The sequence below is a fragment of the Aedes albopictus genome, chromosome 1 (assembly GCF_035046485.1).
Source record: "Aedes albopictus strain Foshan chromosome 1, AalbF5, whole genome shotgun sequence".
In the NCBI taxonomy this organism is placed as follows: domain Eukaryota; kingdom Metazoa; phylum Arthropoda; class Insecta; order Diptera; family Culicidae; genus Aedes; species Aedes albopictus.
Window position 1 is genome coordinate 291,341,966 of NC_085136.1, and position 24,054 is coordinate 291,366,019.

Below are 24,054 nucleotides of genomic sequence, written 5' to 3' on the forward strand. Positions count from 1 at the left end.
TAGAAAGTTTCTCCAGGACTTTATACTGATATTCCCTTTCTAAGAATTACCTATAGATTTCTTTGGATTCCTTTTGAAACTCCACACATATATCTGGAGATTCTAGTAAAAAAAGCCTCGGAAAGTTTTCCAGGTTTTCCAACAGAGATTTGTTCAGGAATCTATACAGTACATAATTCAATTGCAAATTTGTCCAAAAATTGCTGCAGAAATTCGTCCAGAGATTCTTGCATTATTACTTTCAGTGATTCAGGCAGGAATTCCTCCAGATATTCCTGGAGGAGTTCATACAGAGATTACTTCAGGATTTCCTCCAGATATCTCTCGGTGTAGTACCGCAGAAATTATTCCAGCATTTTCTCTAAGAATAACTCCTATAATCTTTCGACGGATTCTTAAGAAATTTATTCAATAATATTTTCTAAGAATTTCTACGGAAATTTCTTTAGAAATGCCTCATGAGTTTTTTCTTGGGGTCTTTTCAGACGCATATCCATGCGTTTCTGCAAGTATTCAAGATTTTTTTCCAGGAAATTCGTCCAAATTTCTCTTAAAAACATTCAGAAAATCCTCCAATAATTTTGCCAAAGGATTTCCCTAAGAATTTTCCTATTAAACCTTCCAAAAATTTTTCTAGGAATTCCACCAAAGATTTACCGAGAAGTTTCTCCAGGAAATTTCTTCAGAAATTCCTCCAGATATTTATTCAAAGGTACTTCCTATGTTTTCGACACGGATTTACTAAAGTTTTCTTCTCATTCAAAAAGTATTGCACCCAAATGTGAAGTTTCGTTAAACTGTACTCATACATTCATAGAAAAAGAGGTTCAAGCTGACACTTCAGGGGAGAGTCCGCCCTCCTAAGTTTTCTTAAAAGCTCTAGAAAAAGTTTTTCATAAAATCTTCAATTTTTTTTTAAGTCCTAATGAGATTGCTTCAAAAATTCTTCCCAGGGTTTCTGTAGAAAATCCAACAAGAATTTTTGTAAATTGCTCTTGCGGTTCCATCAGCAATATCTTTAGAGTTCCCTGCAAAATTTGTTCAAATATTCTTCCAGGCATTTTCAGAACTTTTTTTTTCAGAAATTGCACAAAAATAGTGAAGAATTCTATAAGAAATCCCTGAAGGTATTTATAAGAAATCCCCGGAGGATTGTCTCAAGCAATCTCTTGAAAAAAACCTTTGGAAATTCTTAGAAGAAATTCTTGAGTATTTTTTGGAGTGATTAGAGGACAATTAGTCCTGAAGAAATTCCACGATACCCCTTCCAGGATACCCCTTCCTTTCTCTTAAAAAATCATTTGAGACATATGGAGGAACTCTAATTATTTCCAAGGAAAAATCTTAGGAAATTTCTGGAGCGATTCCAGGAAAAATCCTTTGAGGAAATTCTATAGCAATCTCCAAACAAATGTCTGTAGAAATCGTAGACAAAGGTTCTGGAAGATTTCTGATGGAATTCCTACAAGATCTACTGGAGATACCTCAGAAGGAATTTCTTATTCAATTTCTGAAGTGGTTTGTACACAAAAAAAACCTGAATAACAACCTGGAGAAGCTTCTAAAAGAAATCCCGGAGAAATTCTTTAGAAAACTGCTAAAGACATAAAAAAATGAATTTTCGAAGGAATTTTCTGCTGAAATTTCAGCAAAGTTAGCTGAATTTCAGCAAAATATTACTGGTGATCGGCAGAGTTCACTGAACAAATCAGAAAAATTTTGTTGAATTTCATTTTATTATGCTACACAGATCGAAAAAAGAGTGTAAAATTCTGTGACATATGATGCACATGATTGGAGCGCGGGATATCACGGAAGTTTACATGACATATCATGTTAAAGTCATAAAATATCATGTAAACTTCCATTATATGTCATGTAATTCAGTATGGCTCTGTGTTTTTACATGACATATAACACAAATTCACATGATATATCCTGTAAACCATAATAACACTAAGTTTACATGACTAAACTGAAGTTTACATGACGTGTAAATCTCATATTTTTTCTCTGTGTACTGCTACTACCGAAGAATATGAAAATAGACAGTTTACTTTTATTCAATGCTATTCGTCATGAACTATGAGCTTTACTGAATTACACGGCATTGAAAGTTTATATAATACTTTAAAAATTCATGACATCTCATGTAAACTTCCATTAAACTTCACACTCTAATTGTGCAAGGTAGTTGTTCCCTTATTAAGCATGTGGCTCCCATTTTCATCCTACGAAAAACAAATGATTGAAGCGCTGTTTGTTTTGTTTCTTATTTTTGTATTTTTTGTTAGAAGTGAGCACCCATGGAAACAAAAAGAACGGAATCAATCGGTGCCGTAATCGCTTGTTTTCGAATAGAATGAATATGGGAGTGTGAGATGATGGAACACATACCCTACACAGATAAAAATAATTATATTTACACGTCATGTAAACTTCATTTTAGTCATGTAAACTTAGTGTTATGATGGTTTACATGACATATCATGTAAATTTGTGTTATATGTCATGTAAAGTCTCAGAGTCATGCTGAATTACATGACATATAATGGAAGTTTACATGATATTTCATGAACATTACATGATATGTCATGCAAACTTCTATGATATCCCACGCTCCAATCATGTGCATCATACGTCACAGATTGATTGGAGCGTGGGATATCATAGAAGTTTGCATGACATATCATGTAATGTTCATGAAATATCATGTAAACTTCCATTATATGTCATGTAATTCAGCATGACTCTGAGAGTTTACATGACATATAACACAAATTTACATGATATATCATGTAAACCATCATAATACTAAGTTTACATGACTATAATGAAGTTTACATGACATGTAAATCTCATTATTTTTATCTGTGAACATCAAGTCTCAGAAATTTACACGTTTCTTTTGATTTGTAGATACAAAAACGTTAAGCGGATATCTTTTCGACGTTGTTCAAATAGTTACCCATGCTAATTTGCTTGCAATTCTCGGTTTCAATTAGCCTTCTTCTCCTGAAATTACCAGCTAAACGTCCAGTGAGCCAGCTAAATGGCAAACTGCTATATCATAACCACCGAGCAGTAAATCATCCATGACTTGAGACATTTTTGTCGCCCATCAAAAACCCATTTGGCATTGCGCAACCCGTTATACCTCGCTCGCACCGTGGCCTCACACAAAAACGCATTTGGTTGGTTGGTTGCCTGGTTGGGGGAAACACAGTTCCCCAATCCCCATAGCGTATTGTCCCATCTAGGACTGTGTCGAGTTGTCGTCGTCCGAAATGCCACCATTTATCCGGTTGGTTCCGCCGCACAACCCTTCCTTATATAGGCGCTAGAAGTCAGTCAGTGGCGCGTGGTGTCCCTTGAGAGTCTACACACAACACCACCACCAGCGGGATCGGTAGTAAACATACAGAACCGGCAAACAAACCGGCAATTGCAATTACTGTCGTGCGTCGTCGTCGTAGTCGTCGACTTCGTCGAAGACCGGGAAGAACGCGACCCGGCAAAAACACTGTCTGACACTCTCAAGCTCTCAGCAGCAGCAGCAACCGGCACGGCACAGCAGTGACTAGACATCTTGGCTAGGTTTGCTACATTCCGAAATCGAAAAAACGGGGTCACCAAGTTATTAATGTCTTCCGTCCGGACTCCGTTGTGTAGCCTCGCGCGCTTCGAAGTTCGTGAGCCTCTGGGTGCCAAAAATGGTAGCAACTCCAAAAGTGATAACTTCCGCGCGGGCAATGGCATTCGCTTGGCAGGGTTCTAACTTCTAATTGGAAACGCGTTAGGCTCTCGATGTCCCGCATTTTATTTTTCCCCTAGTTCGAGAATGGTAGTGACCTACAACAGAGTGGATTGGCATCAACTGGACACTACAGAACAACGGGAAACGGCGTTGGCATAGGACCTAAAGAACGACGATCGATTGCCATATGGCACATGCATGCGGCTGTCCGTCCAACTATTCCCCGCTGGCGCTGTAACACAGATTATGATTAATAGCCCTTTGGGCCGCGGCTTAGCCGATATCATCACGGACGGCTCATCACAAGCCATTATCGCCGTCGTGCCGCCGCCGCCGCTCGCTTTGGCCCAAGCCGATGTGAATGTGGAGGGCCAACGCCGGAAATTACGATCCGATAGAGGCTATTATTAGCATAAATGTTTCCCTAATGTTTGGGATTGACGCAACTCGCGCCGCCGTATCAAAGTTCCGAACCTGTCCTCCTTTTTTCTAGCCTTGTGAATTTATGTTTGATTATGTACAGCTGCGACTGATAGAAAACTATTTGGGTTTCAACGTGTGTTATTGTTAAATTAAGTCATAATTTACTACACCTTTAACGACCTAGAGAAAACAAGCAATCAGTGAATTAAAAAATACATGCACATCAAACTGCAGGAGAAGAACGCAGCGCGAGCGGTGATGCTGCAGCAAGGGACTCGACATAACGTGGAACGTTACAAACAGAAGCGAAAAGAGCAAAATCGTCTTGTGCACGCTAGATTTGTTTATAATATTCCTACATACGAGAAACCCACTGTAAAGTTAGAGATAAAGATTCTTTGTATATTTAGCTGTATTCAGTATTTGATCGTCCATGATACAGACCGGGCGTATTCCAAGTAACTAGATGTGTAAATTATTCGCGATAAACTGGAAGGAGTCCAAAGTTCGAAAGAACCAGTAAGACGCTCTCTGACTATCGAACATTGGTCCTTCGAACCGGATACGGTTTATTGCGGATATTTCAAATTGAAAATCGCTCCCAATCAACACAACAATGTCTGCCGCAAGGAAAGTTAAAGGACTGCAAATAGAAAAGGAGAATGAATTGGCTTCGTTTGAACTTCTGTTCAACTTCATGGGTGAATACAACGAGCAAACAACCACCTCAGCAATAAAAATCCGTCTCGAGAAATTAGAGAAGCTTCACAAACAACTGATGACTGTGTACATGGATTTGCTGCTTAACGACGAAGATCCTGAAAATGTTGCGACCTACCTGATGGAGAAAATTGCGTTTGAGGAGAAGTATTATATGGTGAAGGAATTTCTAGTTAGCAAGCTAGAGCAGGATCCACAAAACGCAGAACGGCCATTTCGCCTGAATGAGTCCATCGTAGTACAGCAAACGGTTCCGAAACTACGAATGACTCTATGACATTTCCCCGAATTCCATTACCCCGAATGACCCATTTCCCCGAATTGCATTACCCCGAATGACCCATTTCCCCGAATATTTTTTTAACTATAAATTTCGTATTTTCCGATACGAAGGAAAATCATGACGTTCATCCCGGAACGAACTAGCTTGGTTGATAAAACTTTATTCTGCCTATTTTTTTGCGGTAGTATACCCAAGCATATGATCTCCTGGGACCCTTTGCATAGATCTTTGACCAGTATGATTAAAAGAACAGGCAATAACCAAAAGAAGGAAAAAACCTCTACCGAACAATTGGATTCTAATCATATGGACGAAAGAAATAAACTAATGTGATCATTTCACTCTTCTTTATAACAGTATAACTTGAAAGAACAGCCTATGATTAAAAGAAGGAAAAATCTGTGATAAAAATAATAACAGTTGCGACGCCAACAAATTGTTTAAATTGATGATTAGAAAGAATAGCCTATTCTTGAAAGAAGGATACATATGTGATGACCACATAGTAGTGATAATGTCTTTGGTAGTAAGGTCGAAGAGAACAACATATGCTAAAAAAAGGAAAATTTTTGTTGGAAATGTGGTGAAACACTTGGTGTACCGTTGATTACTCATGGCGGGTCTCGAGGTAGGCTTGTGGATAAATCATACGGATATTGGGCCAATACGGGGTAATGGAATTCGGGGTAATGTCATTCGGGGTAATGGAATCCGGGGAAATGTGCTAAAGCCACCAAGAATCACTTTGCCTAGGTTTTCTGGAAACATAGAGGATTGGTCTACCTTCCGGGATCTGTATGTCGCCGTCATCCGAGAAATTCCACTCTCTTCGTTCATAACTTGAAGGCGAGGCTTTGTTTGTGATTAGTTCACTACCGCTCACACAAGATAACTACGTAGTGGCATCTCACGAAACGATATTCCAACAAGAAGCTGTTGATACGCAAACAAGTACAAACACTTCTCCAGCTTTCCGAACTGAAGCGAGAGAATGCGAGAGAGCTTCTTGATCTCACTGATGGTTTTGAAGGGGTAATGAAGGCTTTAGAGCAAGTTTCGCAGGATGCAGACTATAAACATCTATTACTTGTGCATCTATTGTCAACAAAACTGGATATATCTACGCGTCGCAGTTGGGAAGAAGAGTCATCAAAACAGGATACAGACACCATTGCAGAACTGCTTGAATTTTTGAGACGTCGCGTTCGAGTATTGGAATCTATGTCTTTAGAGCAGAACAGCATGTCCAGGAGAAGTGATGGGTCCAGATTGGTGAGCATGTCAGCGCTGCGTGTGTCCGAACCAAAATGTTTTTTGTGTCATGGTGATCACATACTACGGTGGTGTTCTGTATTTGCGCAGCTTCGCCCCACAGAGAAAGATGATGAGATTCGAAGGCATGGACTTTGTCGTAATTACTTAGGAAAGGGGCATACATGTAGGAATTGCCCGTCGAGATTTTCGTGTCGTAGATGTGGGGCACGTCATCATACTCTTCTGTGAAGCCGAAGCAGGTAGTACGTCACTCCAGATTAACAACACAGAAATTCGAAGTGGTGATGCACCATTAGTCGCCAACGTCACAACTACGGCGACAACCAGTGAACAACAGAAGGGCCAAGTGTTGTTGGTAATGGTAACTGCTATGGTTAATATTGTAGACAACGAAGGCAACAATCGTCAGGTTCGCGCACTGCTTGATTCATGTTCACAAGCATGTTTCATTAGCGAGAAATTATGCCGAAGCATGAAGTTGAAGGACGAATCGGTCCATCAACAGATTCTAGGAATAGCAGGGGGAACACCCACAGTTAAAAAAAGGGTTAACGCAGTTATCAAGTCAAGAGTGAACAGCCACTACGCTCCGTTGGATTTCTTTGTAATGCCAAAAATAACGATGAAACTTCCATCAGAGCCGATCGACGTTCGAAATCAGAATATCCCTGCTGATGTCCAGTTGACTGATCCAGGATTCTGGAAATCCAGGCATGTTGATATGGTTTTAGGAGCAGAAGTGTTATTTGATTTATTCAATCCTCGCGGACGGTTTCCTCTAGGACATGGTCTACCAACGTTAGTGAATTCTGTGCTTGGATGTGTGGTTTCAGGACGAATTCCTCGAGGCCACTTTATCACTCCCACTGACTGGACAGTAGCGACCGGACAACGGATGCAATTAAATCATAGATGTTCACTGCCATCAATATCTTCGTCATCTGATTCGGAAGAAGAATATACGTCGTGTTAGATTAAGTTGAATATGATGAAAAGCCTTTTCATAGGGGGAGAATGTTCACGCCAGATTTGTTTATAATATTCCTACATACGAGAAACCCACTGTAAAGTTAGAGATAAAGATTCTTTGTATATTTAGCTGTATTCAGTATTTGATCGTCCATGATACAGACCGGGCGCGAAAAAAGATTGTATTCCAAGTAACTGGATGTGTAAATTATTTGCGATAAACTGGAAGGAGTCCAAAGTTCGAAAGAACCAGTAAGACACTCTCTGGCTATCGAACACGTCTCTTTCGGAAGAAAAAGCGCCGCCTGGAAAAAGCGTAGTGTGAAGAAATGGAACTACTGTGCCGTTCCCAAGAAATACGGATGTTCTACCAGAAGCTCAACGCATCCCGCAACGGCGTCGTACCACGAGCCGAAATATGCAGGGATAAAGACGGAATCGTCTTAACAGACGGACGTGAGGTGATCGAAAGGTGGAAGCAGCACTTCGATCAGCACCTGAATGGCGTGGCGAACGTAGGCACGAGAGACCACGGTAATGGACGAAACGACGACGCCAGTGCAGCAGAGGACGAAAATTAACCAACTCTCACGCTGAAGGAAGCTATGGATACCATTTATCAGCTCAAAGCAAACAAAGTGGCTGGTATGGATGGTATTGCAGCTGAACTCATTAAGATGGACCCAGAAATGTTGGCCACCTGTCTACACCGGGTGAAAGCCAGGATCTGGAACACCGAACAGCTATCGGAGGAGTGGGAGGAAGGGGTAATCTGTCCCATTCACAAGAAAGGCAATCATTTGGAATGTGAAAACTTCAGGGCGATCACCATGTTGAATGCTGCCTACAAAGTGCTATCCCAGATCATCTTGCGTCGTCTGTCACCTAAAATGAATGAGTTTATAAGAAGTTACCAAGCCGGTTTCACCGACGGTCGATCGACAACGGACCAGATTTTCACCGTACGGCAAACCCTCCAGAAATGCCGTGAATACCTGGTACCAACGCATCACTTGTTCATCGACTTCAAAGTGGCATACGACAGTATCGACCACACAGAGCTATGGAGAATCATGGCCGAAAACGGCTTTCCTGGGAAGTTGACTAGACTGATTAAAGCAACGATGGACGGTGTCCAAAACTGCGTAAGGGTTTCGGGTGAACTATCCAGTTCATTCAAATCTCGCCGGAGACAGCGAAAAGGTGACGGATTCTCATGCCTACTCTTCAACATAGTTCTGGAAGGTGTGATGCGACGAGCCGGGCTCAACAGCCGGGGAACGATTTTCACAAAATCCGGTCAATTTGTGTGCTTTGCGGGTGACATGGACATTATTGCCAGAACATTTGGAACGGTGGCAGAGCTGTACACCCGCCTGAAACGCGAAGCTGCAATGGTCGGACTGGTGGTGAATGCTCAAAAAACAAAGTACATGCTGATAACCGAACATGACCGGATCCGTCTGGGTAGTAATGTTACGATAGACGGGGATACCTTCGAGGTGGTGGAAGAATTCGTCTACCTCGGATCCTTACTGACGGCTGACAACAACGTGAGTCGTGAAATTCGAAGGCGCATCATCAGCGGAAGTCGGGCTATTACGGGCTCCAGAAGAAGCTGCGGTTTAAAAAGATTCACCCACGCACCAAATGCATCATGTACAAAACGCTAATAAGACCGGTGGTCATCTACGGACATGAGACATGGGCCATGCTCGAGGAGGACCTGCAAGCACTCGGAATTTTCGAGCGACGCGTGCTAAGGACGATCTTTGGCGGTGTGCAGGAGAACGGTGTGTGGCGGAGAAAGATGAACCACGAGTTCGCTGCACTCTACGGAGAACCCAGCATCCAGAAGGTTGCCAAAGCCGGAAGGATACGATGGGCAAGGCATATTGCAAGAATGCCGGACAACAACCCTGCAAAGTTGGTGTTCGCGACAGATCCGGTTGGCATAAGAAGGCGTGGAGCGCAGAGAGCACGATGGCAGATCAGGTGGAGCGTGACTTGGCGAGCATCGGGTGTAACCAAGGGTGGAGGACAGCAGCCACGAACCGTGTATGTATTATGGAGAAATATTGTTGATTCAGTTTTATCTTGAATTTGATGTAATACTAAATAAATGCATGAATGAATGTCATACTTATCCTAATAAACAAATTATGGGCAAAATTTCCCCTCTCCCTTATCTATAAGTATTTTGAATTTGCCTAACTTAATCGCCCTGATGGCACAATCGCGCCCGTTTCCCACCGTAAGGTGCGAATTCTAATAAACTCATTAGAACCCAAATTCGCTTCAACGAGTTCCATCCTCTACCCTACGACGACGATGTTTGAACGAAACGATGACGATGCCATTCTGACCAGCCAGCCTGAGCATCATCAACTCATCATAATTATGGCGGCGATGGGACAAACCGTCAAGATTAGTGCTAATCGCATTAATCAAGAGCATCACGCTCGGCTGGAGCTGGTTGGTCGTCGTCGCTTTGGCTGCCCTCTACCTTTGCGAAGAAGAGTTGTACCTGCTATCTTTCATCTTGGAGTGTGCGGTGCGTGTGTGTACGCTCGCTCACGTGATTAAAACCGGAGCAGTTTTTGATTGCACACCTTCACGGTCCACGCTAGTCACGGTGATACCTGCCTCTAAGTGCCATCTTAACCTTCACTTTAAGGTGCGATTAAGTAGACGAAGATGGTGATGTTGATGATAATTATGATTATAATGATGCGTGGTCGCAGCTTGTGGAACGAGGGAGTGTAGGCTTATGACGTTACGATGTCAATGAATGAACGTAAGGATAGCGAGAAAATCGCGAAATCGTGAGTCGTGGATTTTGCGTCAAGTTCCACTTCCCGTGATGCAACTTGATTCATTGGAAGGCTCCTCAATTAGATTCATCTGAACTGAATCAAAATTCAGAGCCCAAATAGCAGAAGCGGTAAAATTGCGGGTTTAGCTATTTTACTATGACTCGACGTCGACAGTAGAATCAAAAGGAATTTGCTCGTCCTTATTATTTTTTATTCGAAAATTAGGGAATATGGAAGCAATATGTAGGCAGTTCAGATTCAAATCAGATTTCAATAGCATGTGCGGGGAAAATGAATTATTTCTGAATGTTTGATTCAAGTTTGAACCCTTGTGGAGCAGAAGAACACATAGGTGTATATTTTTTATTTTTTTATATTTTTATTTTTTATTTTTTTTATTTTATTTTTTAATTCGCAGGTTGGTTGGATGTTCAAAAAATTAATGTGACATCTAACATAGATCCGCAATGAATATGACTCTCTGTGTATGTTTTTCTGAAAAATCCTTCAAATATACCTTCAAACATTTTCTCGAAGACATCATTTCAATCCAACAAACCGTTTTTGAGTTTCTATTTTTTTAAGAAGAAGAAAATTAGTTTTTTTTTTTCATTCGACCTTTGAAAAGGTTAGGTTAGGTTAGGTTAGGTGTTAGGTAAAGAATAATGCAAAGCAAATGACATCAAAAATATTTACAGATAGAAAATCATACATGAACAATATTCAATTTGACTGGAAACTATATGCATGTACAAAAAAAAACAATCATGTTTTTTAACCGAAGTTTTTATTTTTTACTTTAACAACGATATTTTTAGCCCGGGGCTAGTTCATCTCGGGACCCACGTCTGAAATTCCCTTCCGCTAAGAGATTAACCAGCCAAGGGCTGAAAATCTCCATAATAAAGTAATAATAATAATAATTCTCTTCCGCAGAATGCACATTTTGTGAGTATGTTGGAAGCGGGATTCGATCCCAGGTCCGCAGTGTGCTTTTACCACCACACCAGATCCGCGCGTTTTTCAAGAGATCTTTATAAAAGTCCAGTAGCAATTAAAAAAAAAAAGAAACAAGCAGTACTAATTCTTAATGCAACACCGATAACAAAGTAGTTGTTGTTGTTGTTTTATTTATTTACGACACTTTACACCGTTATGGTGCATTCGTGTCGATAAAATGCATCAAAACAATACAATATTATTTAATTTACATGACTTGTTTCTTCTTCGATCTAGTTTGATAAACCGTCCATCCCAATTCAGCTTTCTGTGCTTCCTCGTTGCATGATCGTTTTGCTACGCTCTCTTCTCTTCTTCCATTTTCCGTTTCAGTTGACAACCGTCTCTTCGCAGTCTCCGGCTCCCCTTCAGTTTCAACGGTTTCAGTTTCGCGCTCATCGGTATCGTTGTTTCTATTATCATCACCTTCATCGCCGCCGCCGTCGTCGTCGTTGTCATCGTCACTTGTGTCGGTGCGAGTCGCAATCGATGGGTGATCAACAATTTTGCATTGTTTATCACCAATGCGGTTTTGCTCTTCAGCAGAGCTTGATAGTAGTGTTGGCTTGCTTGATGATTGTGCGTTTATTTTTGGGTACGTTACGTATGTGCTTTCTCCGTTAACCACAATGCGAGACGGTAGCGTCTTCTCCAGTCTCATTCGAACAATTCTGACGCCGTTTAGAATCCCAGGGAAGAAATTTTTCCACACATCATTTTCAATGGATATAACTCTACCGTACTGCTGCATGTGGCGCACGATGATGTCGTTCGACATTTGCGGTGAAAGGTCGTGGATCTTGACGGTGGTCGTGGGGCCATCTACGTAGACTGGGATGTAGTACTTTTTTCCTTCGTGGATGTAGTAATGTTTGAGGTGATGTTGCTTTTGTAGTCGTGGTGCAACGCCAGCGTCAGTCATCTCAATATACACACAGTTTTTGATATTGTGTATTTGGATGTTCTTGACGTCGGCCAGGTCGATTTTAATGTCGTCCTTGAGGAATTCCTCAATCTGGTCTAGTTTGGGTCGTCGTGGCAGGACACTAAAGTCAACAACGAGTGTGTTTTTCCTGTGCGTAGACATCCTGCAATGGCTGCAAATTCCAACACAACAGGAACAACGGACAAATTGAAAGACGTAGAGCTGTACGAAAAGCACTTGTGTCGCGCACGAAGAACGTTTGTCAACTGAACAAAGTAGTAATGGACCAAATGTACCTTCAAATTTGTTCATTCAAAATGATATCCTGTAACGGATGCTTTTTTTTCTGGAAAAATACCTGGAAAGACATTGGAAGATGAATAAGAACAATTAGGAAACATTGACCTAGATCACATGACAGTGGGGTAAGAGGAAATCAGAAGAAGATTTAAAAGTCTCAGAGAGTTTAAGGATAGGTAAAGAGAGATCTAGTTTACTTCATTTAATTTTTAAATTACGTCTCAACTTGCAAGAGCCTGCATCTAACGTTTTACCATGTTGCATACGATTATGCTCGAATATACCAGCATGGTCTTGTTGAGTAACCACACGTCTACCACTTCGGCTATAAGGACTGCCCAGCCAACATGAAGTCACAGAATGTAGAATAGATGTAGAATAGGATACTAAAGTGGGGGATATATGCGTACATGCTTCCATTTAACCGCGTCCAAAAGTGTGCTCAAATCGCCTCCACTTTAGCAACCTATTCGACAGCATATGCGATCGTGTGTTGACTGGGCTATGGAAGGGGTCACTATCGGATTTAAGAGGGAGAGGGTAAAGGAGAGTCTTGGAGGGGGCTGAAAATGAGGTCTTATGCAGATATAACAAACAGGGTGACAAAGAAGGCTCAAGAGATTTACAAGGCAGTAACTAAAGTAATCTTCTACATAATGCGGTCTAAAATGATAAAAGAGGGTAGAACTCAGCGACTTTTTTATCTGTATTAACAAGATTTTTTTTTTGGGCTGCAAAACGGTGAGTCGATAAAAAGAGCGTCCAACATAGCTCTGTTCCTCACAAGTTCCTACCTCATGCTTCCACGGGTCAAACGATGACAAAGACCGCCAGCTAAGAGTTGAGGGCTTAGCTGGTAGTGCAGTCTGGGCACTGTTGCCTTCTGACTTCAGCTAGATTGAGGAGGTACGTCCCGAGCGTCTGTTCACCAAGGAGGTGCGGCTCAAACATCGTCTGTTCTGCCATCCAGCGACCGAATTTGTGTGTTGAGGATGAAGGGCAAATTCTTCAACTACAGCCTGATCAGCATCTATGCGCAAACGAACGACAAACCCGATGACATGAAGGATGAGTTCTATGAGAGCCTTGATAAGGCCTACTCATTGGAGATGGGAATGCGCAGATCGGCATAGAAAGTTTCTTTCGGCCTGACATTGGAACGGAAAGCCTTCATTCTGTTACCAACGATAATGGTCTGCGTCTTGTGACATCCACTGCTGCTAAAGGGATGACAATCAGCAGTACCTACTTCGCACGTAAGAATATCCGAAAACACACCTGGCGACACCTGAGTGGTGACCTTTGCTCCCAGATAGACCACGTGCTGGTCGACGGGCGACATTTTTCGGACGTCATAGATGTGAGGTCTTACAGAGGCCCGAACATTGGCTCGGATAATTATCTTGTAGCCGCAAAAATTCGGGCACGATTATCCAGCGTCACAAGTTCAAGAAACAACAGTACGATGCGTTACAATATTCAGCGCTTGTCAGCCGAAGGGGTTGCTGCACAGTACCATCACAAGCTAGACGAGAGGATAGGAGAGACCAACGGATCTGGAGCTGTCAACAGCTTATGGGGAGTATGGGGAGGAGCACCCAGGAACAGGATTAACATAATGGATGACGATCAAGCAGTGGAACCACCGACACTGGATGATGTTGAAAAGGCCCTTAAGAAGCTGAAAAACAGCAAGGTTGCTGGGAAGGACGAAATCCCGGTCGAACTTCTTAAGCACGGAAGCAAGCAGCTACATCAATCAATCCACCATATCATTATAAAGATTTGGGAGGATGAAGAATTGCTCACCAGCTGGTTGGATGGCCTCATATGCCCAATCTACAAGAAAGGGCACAGACTGGAGTGTGCCAATTACAGGGGGATACCCTTTTAAATTCGGCGTATAAGATACTGTCGCGTGTCCTGTTCAACAGACTGCGACCTCTTGAGGAATCCTTCGTCGGCGAATACCAGGCTGATTTTCGTGAGCGCCGATCAACGACGGATCAAATATCCTGCGGATGATCCTAGATAAATTTCGGGAATATAACTTGCAGACGCACCATCTGTTTATTGATTTTAAAGCAGCGTACGATTCAGTTAAAAGAAAAGGGATTTGGCAGATAATGTCAGAACATGGTTATCCGGCGAAACTAATTAGGCTGATATGCGCAACGCTGAATGGAACAAACTCAAGTATTCGGATCGCGGACGAAGTGTCTACGTCGTTCGTGACCTTGGATGGATTGAAGCAGGGGGATGCTGTTTCAAATGTATTGTTCAACATTGCACTCGAAGGAGCGATTAGGAGGTCAGGCGTGCAGAGGAATGGCTCTATCATCACACGGTCGCACATGCTCCTCGGTTTTGCGAACGATTTTGATCTCATCGGCACCGATCGTGGAGGAAGCTTATGCTCCTCTGAAGAGAGAGATAGTGAGGATAGGCTTGACGATTAACTTTACCAAGACGAAGTACATGGTAGAGTTAATAGCGGGTAGAGACAGAAGCAGGCCTAGTGGTGTTAGTGCTGAGGTAGTGATTGATTGGGATGTGTTTGAAGTTGTTGAAGAATTTGTTTATCTTGGAACACTTGTGACATATGACAATGTCGTTTCCCGTGAAAAGGCGCATTGTAGCTTCGAATAGGGCCTGATTCGGATTGCATAGCCAGCTTAGGTCCCGTAACTTGCAAACGCAAACAAAATTCGCTCTGTATAAGACGCTGATTCTTCTGGTTGCCCTCTACAGTCACGAAGCGTGGACGTTGAAGGAGGTAGACCGAAAAGCTTTTGGAGTTTTTGAGCGCAAAGTGCTGCGGACAATTCTCGGTGGGAAACAAGAAAATGGAGTGTGGCGCAGACGCATGAATCACGAGTTTTACCAAGTGTACTAGGATGCGAATATTGTGAAACGTATAAAATACGGCAGACTTCAGTGGGCTGCACATGTAGTGCGAATGGCGGAAGAAAGAATAGTGAAAACAATATGCTGCAGAGAACCCGGTAGAGGTAGGCGACTTCGTGGGCGGCCGCGAACTCGCTGGCTGCACGTAGTTGAAGAAGATCTACGATCCCTACACGTTCGGGGAAACTGGAGGTTCCAGTCGGCCCAAGACCGACGAAGATGGTGCTCTATTATACGTTCGGCGTTGGAGTAAAGTAACTTAGTAGCCAACAAGGTATCAAGGTAGGTATTATCGAGATTTTTAGCCCTAGGCTAATTCATCTCGGAATCCACGCTTCACTTCCCTTCCGAAGGAAGAACTCACATTTTGCGAGTTTGTCGGGAGTGGGTTTCGATCCCAGGTCCTCGGCGTGACAGTCACGTACTTTAACCATCACGTCAGGTCCGCTCCCGTCAGCGATTTTTAAAAAGAGTGGAAAAGGTGTACTGAAGGAGTTTTAATGGGGGAACACATAGGGTAGCGAACCACTTGGGCAGCGGCCGGTATTTTGGGCACTCTTCGATAGAACTCAGTCAATTCCAAACCAATTGACTTGAAATTTTGTACACGGCTAGATACTATACGTATCTCATCGCGTTCCAAAAATTGTGTAAATTGGTTCAGAATTGGCTGAGTTATAGCAGAAAAGTGCCCAAAATAGGACCCCTGCCGAGATGGTTCCACTTCCCTAGGAGTTTCAGTAAGCATACACCCTTAGAAAAATTCGTGTAAATTTAAGTAAATTGTAAATTGTAAATTGTAAATTTACGTCTCACGGTGTCAAAATTTCGATTATTATCGAACATTCATGTACCTCGGATTTTTCTTCGAAAATGGGCTATATATTCATAATCGGAAAACTAGAAAATATTTCATCGGCGAAATTTTTTCCATACATTTTGTATGGGACGTTTTTTGGGCTAAAATAGTAATTATTGATTTTTAGTATGGAAAAGACCCAAAAACTCATCTAACTCAAATTTTCCCCGATAGAATATTTTCAAATTTTGCATTTATACATTATAGCCGAAATTCTTACATTCCCTGAAGAAAAATCCGATGTACATGAAAGTTCGATAATAATCGAAATTTTGACACCGTGCGTCTTCTATAACAAATAAAGTCGCGCTAGCAATCGCAAGAACCGAATTGACCGATAAAACATATGAAAGTCAAATATTTAACTGGATTTGAACACTAGTCCGCTGATTGAGAGGCGTGGGTGGACCGTACCTCTCGGCCATATCACCGAGTAATAAGTTAGACGATAAATGTGAATCTGTTCCTACGTACCTGGTCAGGTTTGTTGACATCTTGTGCAACCAACTCGAACTTAAAATAAGAAATAATAAAAGTCTTTAAATGCTATAAAATAGAGCATCCATTCCATAGAAAATCGATGTTACTGCAACTCCGGTTGTCGTGAAAGTTGGTAGGTTTGTAGTTCATCAAAAATAATTAGACCCACGTTTTTTTTTATTTCGTTATTAGGGTGACAAATGTCCAGATAGAGTGGTCAAAATAACAAGGTTTTTGAAAATAAACGGTTTTCTGAAAATCATAACTTTTGAACCGATTGTCCGAATTTCTTTTTTTTTTATAGCAGTTTGATTTTATTTTTCAAGAAAAACACCCTGAGAGGAACAAACTGTGTTTGGGCGCAAATAAATCAGTTTCATCACGTTTTTATTGCCTCGGGACCAAAGGGGCACCCTGGTTTCATATGTTTATCCAAAAAATCAGTGATGTATGTGTTTTTTAGTTTTTGAGATATGATTTTTTAAATATAGAGTGCCAAATTACCTGAATTTTATGAAAAAAAAAATAAGAACCAGAGTATTTCTTTGTTTCAAAGACCATCAAAATGTGAAAAAAACTAATTTATTTGCATTTTTTGCACTAAAACACAGCTTGTTCCTCTCAGCGTGTTTTTCCTGAAAAGTAGAATTCAGTAGCTTTGAAACAATAAAAAGAAGTTTAAAATAGGTCAACTGGTTTAAGTTATGATTTTTAGAAAACTGATGGTTTTGAAAAACTTTGATTTTTTGAACCACCCAATCTGAAAATTGGACACCCTAATCGAAATAAAAAAAATACTGGTCTAATTATTTTTGATGAACTACAAACCCATCAAATTTCACGGCAATCGGAGTTGCACAATGGCTGAGAGGAAATAAATGACCTCAAAAGGCGTAAGGAGAGCGAAAACGTGCAACCCGGTTTGAAGATGGACAAAAGGTAGTCTTAAAGATGTTTATACGGAGCCGAAAGAAGGGCTCAGGAAGTTTTGAAAAAAGTCAAAAAAGGGAGCAGGAGTTGTAGTGGAGAGGAAAGTTACTGTTCGTATGTATGTGTTAAAGCCCCAATCATCATCAGTTTACGGCAATACATAATCAGTTTTTTACTATAAATCAAAACAATGACTACCATGAAAGTATTTTCAGTGAATCGCATTTCTAATTTTAATACTGTGAAGACGTTTTTTTTTTGCAAAAGTTGGGCTTGAAAGAAAAAATAGCCTTCAAATGTTCAAAGTGTTCAACATTGAAAGGCGAAAGAAGGACTCATGGTCAGGGTGCCCCTTGCACCTATCTTAACATTCTTTTGAAGCATTCCGAAAAATCCTTTGACCGACGACTGAAAACTCCTTTGCCCTCCCACAATTTCTACTAGGACACTCCCTAAAACTTTTCTGAATTTTCTTACTAAGGTTGTCATTGGACTTCTTGACCATCACTAAACTCCTCGAAAATCCTCCTCTGACCTATCCTTAAACTCCTTTCAATTCTTCCATATCTCCATCTTTATATAACACTCCCTTAAAATTTTCTGAAAACCCCTTTTTCCTCATCCAACACTTTAAATGTCTTTGGAGCTTAAACCGTCACTGAAAATCGAGTTGTGCTCCATCGCACGATTTGGCCTTCATCAAGCTTTCTTGAAACTCCTTCTTGAAACTTTATGAAAACTCATTTAGTCACTGTTCAAATTTCTCTGGAGAATTATTCCATTAAATCCTTCCTTCTCCACTGACTGACCACCACTCACCCTACTGACGGATCACACTTATGGCGGATAGCAGGTCCGTGCACAGAAAAGGCGCAAAAGAAGGGGTTTTGGGCATTTTCTGTAAAAGGCGAAGGAGTGCATAGTATATGAAATATGGCCACGGGAGGGGTTTAACCCCTCCCTTGGGCACGGACTTGGCAGACAGTGCAAGGTAAATATGTTGGGAACCTGTAAAAAACTTAATGATACAGGGGATGGCCAAAATGTTTGGGATAGGCAACTTTTTTTCTCTCACAAAAAAGTTCAACATGCTATAACTTTTCATAGAGTGCATCAAAAAATCTCAAATTTTGACTGTTTGTTAACCTATTATATGTGCATCATTGGTACAAATTTGGGCTCGATTGATTAATCTTTCGCAAAGTTAGAACCGTTCGAGTAAAACACTATTTTTTAGACATCTCATTTTTGAGCTGTCATATCTCGGAAACCAGTGAACCGAATTGAATGAAATTTTGAACGTACACTAACAATATACAAATGCTTCACAAAATATTAAAACATAAATACTTTTTGAATGTTGAAAAAAGTTATCATGGATTGACTCTTTTTGGATTTTTCTCGAGAAAATGTTTTTTTTTTAAGTCAATGTCAATAAATTATAGTGTTGATATCCAAAGATTTTCCACTTCTGTTCTCAAGTTATCTTTAATCAGATATAGTGAAGCCTATTTAGAATAAAGGAAGAACACATTTAGTAATTTTTGTGTGATTTTGTAAATTAGACTTATTTTCCTCTGTATGAGTAAAAGTTTCAACCCGGTATAACTTAATTCGCCGTGAGAAAATATTACATTTTATGACGTTGTATTAAGTATCAATATATTGTTGATAAACGTTAAAAAATTCATTCAATTCGGTTCACTGGTTTCCGAGATATGACAGCTCAAAAATGAGTTGTCTAAAAAATAGTGTTTTACCCGAACGGTTCTAATTTCGCGAAAAAATATTCAATCGAGCCCAAATTTGTACCAATGATGCACATATAACAGGTTGCTAAACAGTCAAAATTTGAGATTGTTTGATGCACTCTATGAAAAGTTACAGCATGCTGAACTTTTTTGTGGGAGAAAAAAAGTTGCCTATCCCAAACATTTTGACCACCCCCTGTATATAAATGTTCACATATATGTTTGACTTCTTTGTGTAACGTATTGAGTTCAATTTATTGTTGGCTCTTTAACTTGATGGAGCTTCCAGTTTGAGTTTGTATTTCGCAGAATCGTAACTTGTTTTATGACGTAGTTGGTTAAAGCGCCGGACTAGCGATACGGATTCGTGGGTTTGAATCCCACCAATACAAGTGGTAACTTTTCACAAATGTATCTTTCAATTTGTCAATTATACGTACTTTGCCCTCAAATGCTTTAAGTTTTTACGTCTTTACCTTCAAATCCCAGAAACATCATTCTTCAACTATTATTCTATGAGCAAGAAACGCGCAATCCAAGACTCCCAGACAACCGGCTCAACCGGTCTTTCAGAGTGTGACGAATTCTTATCGCGATAAATAAATGTATATTTTACAAAACATCGAATAAATCAACCAGAAGCAGCATCCAATAATCGGAAAACCTGTCATCGTTTATTTGCTGGTTACACTGAAACCAAAGGCAGTCCAGTCCAGGCAAGTTAGCTGTTTTGCGACTTATACGGCACGGGTTTGCTACGAAGCACGTGCTGGACAGTTGTTCTTTCTGCTGGGAATTAAATTCAATACAAAATATGATCTCAGGTGTAAAAGTTCTCCGAGTGGTAAGAACGCTGAACAAGAATTGTCCTCTTCTTCGAGAGGACACATGGTTTAGTGGAAGTTATTTTTGTACAACGTTCAAGTTTAATAGGTTTTTATGAATTGTTTGTTCCAACAACGGAACACCAACGAATGATTTACAGCACATATGGAATCCATGGATTACCCATTCCAAGCAGGTTCACAAACCCTTGTCTAATGATACATGTTCGATTGAAGAACAATTGAGCTCAGCAATAGAAGGCACATTAAAACAAGGAAAGTATACAACAACGGGAAAACGAAATCCAGCACCGCCAGCACCATCATCGGGATCGGATCAGCAGTGTGGCACCCATTGTCCACCGTTCGTCCGGAGAGGTGTTCTGACGAGGAACGGACGGGGAGCAACATTTTATCGGTTTGGGGACATCTCCTCCAGCTCCAGCAGCGAGAGAGGTCGTTCAAGGGTCGGTGGCATTTTCCTGGCTGCCAAACGGCCGGCGACGCGGCGGTGGTGCATTTCGTCGCGTATGTGGTATGTGCGAGCGAAACCGGTAGCAGTGGGACCGGGTCCAGTAAGATCTGCACCCAGTCACAACCAACTGGGGAAACGTTTATCCAAGGCAGGTTTTTTATTCTCATGTTTTGTTTCGTTTGCTTTTGGAGTTTTATGTTTTATGAATGGGAAGCAAGTTGTCATGGGTTTCATATGTTGGCTGGCTGAGTGTTTTTTGCAGTCCGTTTTACGTTGAATCAGAACGAAAAGGCAACAAAGTGGTTGCGATTTCGCCGAGATGGGAGAAATACAGAAAAAAAACAACGCTAAACAATTTCCATTCAAGAAATTCCGATGCAATGGACCAAGGATACTACGTTGAAGAATGTAACATTATTTTTTGCGACAATTGTTAACGCTGTATATTGGATTTTTTCATCTTCCATTATTTTTCTCAGCATTACATCCCATGCATGATACATGCAATGCTTCACATTCTCAGTAATATTCTAGCATTAGCACAACGTAAGTCACACTAGTTCGTGGTAGGTGCAGTCCCAAACCATCTGTATACTCCATCATATGCGCTAATTCCCGTCATATCAGACGGAAAATAGCCAATAAATACAGATATTTCAATTTACCTTTGCCAATGGCTCATCAGATGGAAGTAAAAAGATGTAGACTATCAATAGCCGGCTCTTGAAATCGAATAATAACGCGAAAAATTCAAAGTTTACGTACGACGAAGCCAAACGCACCAAAGCAGCATGCTGCAGCTGCAACTAGCCGAATTGTTCTTATCACCTTCAAATTTTCACTTCGCCAGATTCACTCGTTGATCCAACCTTGAATGCTTACCCCTCAAAAGCACTGTGGCACTTCAAAGTTATATTTCAATGATGCAGAATGTGACAAAAGCTGCTGAATTAATCAAATACATAACTTTTTTCCCATCAGTAAAATGTAGACAACAAGTTGTCTTCGCTTAGGCAGGATGCAAGCAATTGTGTGCGTGGATTTTCTGCATACGCAACATCGTATTTCATCACAACACAGAAATATTTCTTCGTTGCACTGTGATGCCGTACCTATTATTATCTGGCGGGTAAAATTAAGGTGAATATACAGGGTGTTAGGTTTAACGAGGCCACACCACGAATTTTCAAGAGCACAAATCTGATTAACCGAATGTCGGTTTGCGCTGAAAAGTTAATCGATTGGTTACCCGCTGGTGGTGACCAAACGATCAACTTTTCAGCGAAAACCATTATTCGGTTCTTCAGATTTGTGCTCTTGAAAATTCGAGGTGTGGCTTTGTTACTGTTGCATGTTACTTTGAACGCATGATTTGATTTGGATTGCGAAGAATTTGACCGACTTTTCGAATAAACACCTCCGGTTAAAAATGATAATTTTTGGCCATCCTATGTACCAGAATGTGCCGAAATTGAATTTAGGTTTTGCCAGAATTAGACGTTGATTAGACGAAAAAAAAAATTCAAGGGACAATTACTCAAGCTAATACCCAAGTAACCACAGTGCTAAAGCCTTATTGCATGCAGATATACGGTGTATTTAGTACAATCATTACTTTACATGCAAACTTAAGGTTGATTTCAAGTGGAAGTGGGCAATTATAATATCAAATTAGGATTATACTGGTATAATCTTGAAGCAGTCGCATAATTGCCCATTTCCACTTTAAATCAACTTTAAGTTTACATGTAAAGTAATTATTGCTCTAAGTACACCGTATATCTGCATGCAATAAGGCTTCAGCACCGTGGTTACTTGGGTAAACTCGATCATTATTGGTCGGTGCTTAGTTAGATGGAAATTAGATAAAAACCATACTTCCTTCCCGCCCGTTGCCAATGCAAAGATATTTGAGACTAATCTTTGACTCTAAGACAATAGTCAAGAGCAGTCCTGGCCAGACCATCCCTGTTACAGCACGGGATGGGGAAGGATTACAGTTACAATAATCCTCCAGGATGCAGTGACATTAACCCTCCAGGTTTATTGCGGGAAATCTACTATAATTTACTGCTTTAAAAAACATGATCCGCATGATGCTGAACGTTTATATAAAAACCCTAAATATCCTCCAAGAGATTTTCTAACTCAAAACAGGAAACTTGGTTTTTCACATCAGTCTCAGCATTTATTATTAACACTCCGAATACCGTGATAAAAAACTTTACGCGGAATACCGTGATCAGAAAAAAGTGGGAACTAAAAGTTTGAGCATCTTGTTCTCAGCCGCCTGTGAACCGATTTTCAATTTTCTTTCAGGGATCTTTTACCCAACTATTCTACTTCTATTTTATACAAAATTCATGATTTTTAGGGGTGCTAATTTTTCCTCCAGAAGAGTGTGAGTAAGGAAGTTTTTTTTAAAAAAATGATATTTTTTTGTTTGCATGAAAAATTCAAGTCTGATCAAGGCCATGACAACTTAAAATGACTGCAAAACGTGATTTCTGATAATAAGGCATATTGTAGAGGTAATACAAAATGTTCGCAACTACTTGAACATCCCTAGCTACGATCAATTGCGGCTCTCGACGAACAAGCGCTCTAGTGCTCTTGCCAAGCATCCAAGAGGGTTAGGGTCTTTAGCAAATTTGTCTAGATTGATTGGTGCTACATTTTTATGTCTTCGGTTTTGATCTAGATCTGCTGAAACTGATCTAGATAAGTTTTCGCTTTCAATACGACGCTCTAGTGATTTCGGTAAACATCCTACAGGGTAGGAGTCTTCGACAAAGGGTTTTGAATTGGTTTTTACTACATTTTAACGTCTTCGGTTTTGATCTAGATCTGCTGAAACTGATCTAGATAAGTTTTGTCTTCCAAGATAATGCTCTAGTGTTCTTTAAATACATCCTAGAGGTTTGGAATCTTCGACAGAGTGCTTTGGATTTGTTGGTACTACATTCTTACGTCTTCGGCTTTGATCTAGATCTGCTGAAACTGATCTAGATAAGTTTTATCTTTCGATACGACGCTCTAGTGTTCTCGATAAGCATCCCAGAGGGTTAGAGTCTTCGGCAAAGTGCTTTGGATTGATTGGTACCACATTTTTATGTCTTTGGTCTTGATCTAGATCTGCTGAAATTGATCTAGATAAGTTCTATCTTTCAATATGACGCTCTAGTGCTCTTTGTATGCATCCCAGAGGGTTGTAGTCTTCGACGAAGTGCTTTGGATTCGTTGGTACTACATTTTAATGTCTTCGGTTTTGATCTAGATCTGCTAAAACAGGTCTTGATAAGTTTTATCTTTCGATACGACGCTCTAGTGTTCTCGATATGCATCCCAGACGGTTGAAGTC

General features: G+C 40.7%; 1 protein-coding gene across 1 annotated transcript; it reads right to left on the minus strand.

The window, feature by feature from the left end:
• Positions 1-11,307: 11,307 nt before the first annotated feature.
• LOC134287562 (uncharacterized) lies at positions 11,308-12,525 on the minus strand. The gene has a single exon (XM_062849582.1). The coding sequence runs from the start codon at positions 12,477-12,479 to the stop codon at positions 11,451-11,453; it is 1,029 nt and encodes a 342-aa protein (XP_062705566.1). The 5' UTR covers positions 12,480-12,525; the 3' UTR covers positions 11,308-11,450.
• Between the last annotated feature and the right edge of the window lie 11,529 nt (positions 12,526-24,054).

Bases quoted from the DNA above. Each gene is read 5' to 3' on its own strand.
- LOC134287562 (XM_062849582.1), bottom strand. From the start codon at position 12,479: ATGAACAAATTTGAAGGTACATTTGGTCCATTACTACTTTGTTCAGTT.